This window comes from Topomyia yanbarensis, chromosome 3, assembly GCF_030247195.1.
Source record: "Topomyia yanbarensis strain Yona2022 chromosome 3, ASM3024719v1, whole genome shotgun sequence".
NCBI lineage: Eukaryota > Metazoa > Arthropoda > Insecta > Diptera > Culicidae > Topomyia > Topomyia yanbarensis.
In genome coordinates, this window is record NC_080672.1 from 108,133,503 (window position 1) to 108,138,521 (window position 5,019).

At 42.4% G+C, this 5,019-nt stretch overlaps 1 protein-coding gene across 1 annotated transcript; it reads right to left on the minus strand.

Moving 5' to 3' along the window:
* Positions 1 to 1,138: 1,138 nt before the first annotated feature.
* Positions 1,139 to 4,963, minus strand: LOC131690158 (7SK snRNA methylphosphate capping enzyme bin3). Its single transcript, XM_058975710.1, has 4 exons — positions 2,747 to 4,963; positions 2,434 to 2,652; positions 2,230 to 2,376; positions 1,139 to 2,165 (listed from the first exon to the last, which is right to left on the minus strand). Exons 1-4 carry the CDS (start codon positions 4,775 to 4,777, stop codon positions 1,551 to 1,553), a joined length of 3,012 nt encoding a protein of 1,003 aa, XP_058831693.1. The 5' UTR covers positions 4,778 to 4,963; the 3' UTR covers positions 1,139 to 1,550.
* Positions 4,964 to 5,019: the final 56 nt, after the last annotated feature.

A 5,019-nucleotide genomic window follows, 5' to 3' on the forward strand; every position in this document is an offset into this window, starting at 1 on the left:
TATGTTTTTCCATGGGCTTGGCGGTGCGCTTCAGTCTAGAACTCTTTATGCTTAGAGATTTATATAGCGAACTCCATGATTCTGCTGATCCCTAGAATCTAGTAGCCCAACGGTGCGTACTTCAGATAGCGGATATAAGCTAAGGAGTACCCTGACGACTGGCAGATTGAATTATTTTGCTTTCAATATTCAACTAGATCTAGACCGATGCAGTATCCTATGGTTGTTGGTCCATTTTATATAATTTAAACTAATTATCTAAACTAATTTTGCACGAAGTACTAGATTAAAGTAGATTATCCAAATGATTGAATTCAAATATTTAAAATTTGCCTAGTTGTTCCAAAAAATATGCTATTATGTACGCTCGATTGGAGGATGAGAGTTGGAGATCCGAGCCAGTGCTGGCTCTTTGATCTTTGAACTTCATGATTATTATTCATCGGCGGGTCATGCTGGTTCAGAAGGGCGAGAACTCATTTGATCTTGGCACGGTGATCGATTCATGAGGGGAGGTGATCGACCACAAGAGATGATCAGACTTTGAATGAGTGTTTGATCTCTTAACTCACTCGAACTGCCGCCTTGGTTCCTGAAGCTGGTGAGTAACACTCGTCTCTAATTCGCCGCCTTCTGGAGCAGGGATGAAAATCTCTTATGGATAGAGCTTTTCCTTAAGCATACATGGTCATCAAAACACGTGAAGAAATCCAACCCACGTGGACCACACCACCAAAACTAGGGGTGGTTTGGAGGTGCGTGGCATATGTTCATTTCTGTAGCTAATTTTCATTTAGTCAATAGTATTAAATTAACATCTCTATTATATGTGCACATGCCAACTTAAACAATTAAAACATTCTTGGAGAATTTACGAAAGCACACATCTTGCGATTATAGACAGTATAGCTTCTAAACCCTTACTAGGTCCGAATTGGCCCAATTCCCCCTAAGTATATTATGCGAAACGAAAACTCGAATCTAGCGCCCCAATTTTCACCCTACCTTAAATAGCGTAGAATGCTAATCGAAATAGGAAGGATGTGTAATCGCCTACTTACCGAACAAGGTAGACATGCTAGTACCGCTATAATGTTGATGGATATTTCGAAGAATTCCGCAGCTGAAAGTCATCTGATATTGGTAGAAGCAACAAAACTGCATATAAACGCAAAAGAGCTCCATTTCACATAGATTGTCTATGCTAGTAACGGTTCTATTGTACTTTTACGGGCAGTTAAATTCATATTCTTATTAGTCGACAAGATTTGTAATCCTCTTACAGACTATATACAACTGTGCCTTAAGCTTAAATAAGCAGTTATCTGGGATACAAAGGAAAAACTAATAAAGATCAGAAATCCCTTGTTCTTTTAATTACTTATTCTGTGCAACGTCAGAAATAGTATTCCACAAAGCAAACGGACTAGTATCGCACGAATGAATAGTTGAATAATTTGGACAGTGTGCCGAAACGAATACCAAAATTGAGCTTCAATCACAGAATGAAATACGACATAGTGCAGAAAATCAAACCTGTACGTGAACCTCTACTTGTCCGGCTGGGAGTGTGTAGTACTGGGAGAATTTGACGACTGGTCATTATCAAACTGGGGCCTAGTTGGTGTTTGTGATGCCGAGTTTGATGACACTTCTGAATCAGAGTCGGTTTGCCGAACGCTGCCGGGAGCTTGTAAACGGCCGGATGTTTCCAATGAAAATACCTCCATGGGAGGATAAACGTGCGGCCGATTTTGTTGTGCGTTGAAATTTTCATCGTTTTCCGCGCTTCTAATACTAGCCGAATTAGGGGTGTTGGAGGCGGACCGCCTATGGCACAGGTCCGATGGCGGTGACCAGGTAGTCGAGTAAAGTGGCGAAGCGAAACAGTAACTACCTCGGCGAGTGCCAGCGCCGTAACTCGGCTGATAACTGTCCGTTTGACGCGGATTGTAATACGGCGATGTGGCCATGAAGCCATGCGAGGGTGTACAACGGGTACTGTAGCTTGGCTGGTATGGCGTAGTTGATCCCCAGATGCAGTTGTTTCGTGTCGGGGTTGCAATGTCTGAATAGATATTGCTATGATTTACGTATGGGGTTTGAGGGTGATATGTATCGCTCCATTGTGCCTGACTCGGTGTGAAATCGCCTTTGATGTAAAGCTGAAAAATATTTTTAAAAAATAGTTAAATGTAAACCATCGTTAGGCTCCAAGTGCTGTAATACCTGAATTGGCCGCCGAAACCCTTTACTTAAATGTCGGGGAATGCCAAGGGGATAGCTGTGACTGAAACCTACTTCTGGACTGAGTAAAAAGTCGTGAAATCTATTGGGGAAAAACTCGATATTTTTGTAATTCTCGAAAATGGTATCCTGCAACATCGATCACATATTAATGTTTTGATTAAACGTATGGTGTTAAATATTTACCGTAAGTTTTTTCTTTTTCTTGTAGCTTGCCCAATTTTGGGCTTCTAAGATCAGTTTTCCACCTGGTCGCAAATGGTTAAACATTCGTTTAAATGCAATCTTCAGCCCACAATCACCGAAATTCAGATGGATCCATTTAGTGACAGATAAACATAATATCAAATCATATTGTTGCGTATCGTAGTTAATGAGAGACTCGTCTTTTAATACGTAATTCATCTGGAAGAAAACGACAGCATGTTAGGATTTTTAGGTGTGAAAAATTTTAGGAGATATTTTGCTCCTAAAATTTTCACAGAACCAAATTACTTACCGTTTTGAAAACAACGTTGCCTGGGAAAAAGCGATCTGGTAAACCCACATCTAATCGACATTTTTTCGCGCCTAGGTTACTCAACGAAAGTGGGAATGAAATCGGGAAATACTCGGCTTTCCCTTTTCGTGGATCTTTCTTCTGTTGTTGGTTATGATGATGATGGCTTCTTCCATGCCCGTGGCCATGCCGATTCCCAATGAATTTACGTCGATTGATCTGCTTGCCCTTTTGTCTTAACTTCTTAGAACATTCCGCGATCAGTTGCTGCTCAGGAGCATCCTCTTCCACTGCTGGCTTTTTCTCATCAGTGAGAGATTTGGACTCTTTTGGAGTATCTTTTTCCGGTATTGTTTTTTCTTCACCAGTCGAATGAGGCTTGGACTCTTTGTGACCAGATTTGTTGCCTTCTTTTTTGACTTTTACATGTTCCGAAGGAACTCTGACGTGGGTAGTCAAATTTCGTCTAGCTTTGGCAATCAATTTACTATCGATATCGATGCCCGTGATACTTTTCGTGTGTAACATTTTTGCTACCGCAATTGTCATCAACCCGACGTTGCATCCGATATCGAGCACATCCTTATCGCGGAACAGGTAGGGATTCCGCAGAAACACTTTTAATCGAACGTCAATGAATTCGTTCAAATTTCTGTATCCGTAGTACCGATCATAGTTACCGTAATGGTACTTTGTATCGTTTTGAGATTTGCTTTTACTGTTGGGCTCCACAGCAGGAGATTTCGGATGTTCTTTATCCATCTCTTGATGAGCTACCACAGATGCTTGTATATTTTCAACATTCAAGTCTGATTCAAAAGCAATTTGCTTGGTTGGTGGCTCATCACTATTGGAAGTGCACGATTGTGTCCGAGTGCGATTGCGCCCACCGACCGGCAGTGTTGGCCAGTGACCACGCTTCCAAGCACCAGGCTGTGGTACAACCGGACTAACGATTTTATCCATAGAATCCATGCGACGCACTTTGTTCTTACTTGCGCATGTGCTTTCGCTAATTCGACGCTTCCTGCAAATCTCCAAATCCAGTTTTAAATTTCGATTTGCTTTATCGCGATCACCGGTATTTCCGCTTTCCAGTGTGTGCTCAACGTCTTTACTTATGGTCCCAGTTGGTGCTTCTATTTGAGCCTCCTCCGCGGTAGTGGCCTCGGTTTCTGACAGACTAGTACCCAACTGCCCGCTACCATTGCCTGTGTTGCTGTCCCAGCTTTGATTATTTTTGTCGGATTTGGATTTTCGCTTTCGCTTATTTCTAGCTCTTTGTTTTTTCTTCATCGGCGAGCACAGTTGCATTTCGTATTCTACTGAGTCTACTGGATCCAATAGATGTAGCGGGTCATTGATATTGGGTGGAATAATAACTTCGATTTTGTTCTTATAGTGCGGAGGAGTCGGAATTGGTGATGACTTCGGCGTAACGGCATTTTCTGATTCATTCTGCAAACTGTTTAAATTCAGAGGATCGGAAATGTTTCCTCCTAGCAAAAACTTGGTCGGAGGAATAATGCAATCCTTCCGAGGGCGCTTATCCGGCAAGAAAAATTTCGAAACCGCCTGTAACCTTTTAGTTCGAACCTGCATCAAACTGTTGGAGTTTTTGTTGGAGTGTTTGTTTTTCCCGCCACTCTGTTGAAGTTTAATGTCCACATTGCCGCTGGACTGATTTTGCTTTTCGTCCCCTTTGCCACCACCCAACGAACACTCGGAACCTTTCTGCATGTCCTTTTTCTTTCCACCGCAGTCCTTCTGATTTCTTCTAAACTTATTCAACCACTTCTTATTTTTGCCCTGATGCCGCGAAAAATGCTTGTTCTGTTTCTTATTGCATTGTGGCCGTGGTAGCTGTTGCTGCTTTTGGTTCTTCCCGTCCGTATTTCTTCCATCGTTCCCTTCACCGCGTACAGCCGCAAAAGCATGATGTTCAACTCCACTTATCTCTCCTCCTTCTCCTCCTCCTCCCTCTCCTTCGACCAACATACCATGCGACACAACCACTCCCCGTCCGTCCATTGCTGCTGCTGGTGGTGGTGATGATGATGATAAAGTGAAACGTTTAGATAAATGGTCGTTATTAAGCGGTCTCTTGATTGTGATGCGCGGAAACGCCGTTTGTGACACTACTGATTACTGCCAGAATGGCAACAATCATTGATGTTGAATTTACGCGTGCACAGCCGGCACCAATGAGGTGATTCAATCTGTGGAATCAGAGAAAGAGAAACAAAAATAAAGTTTCGTGCGATGTGATTCGA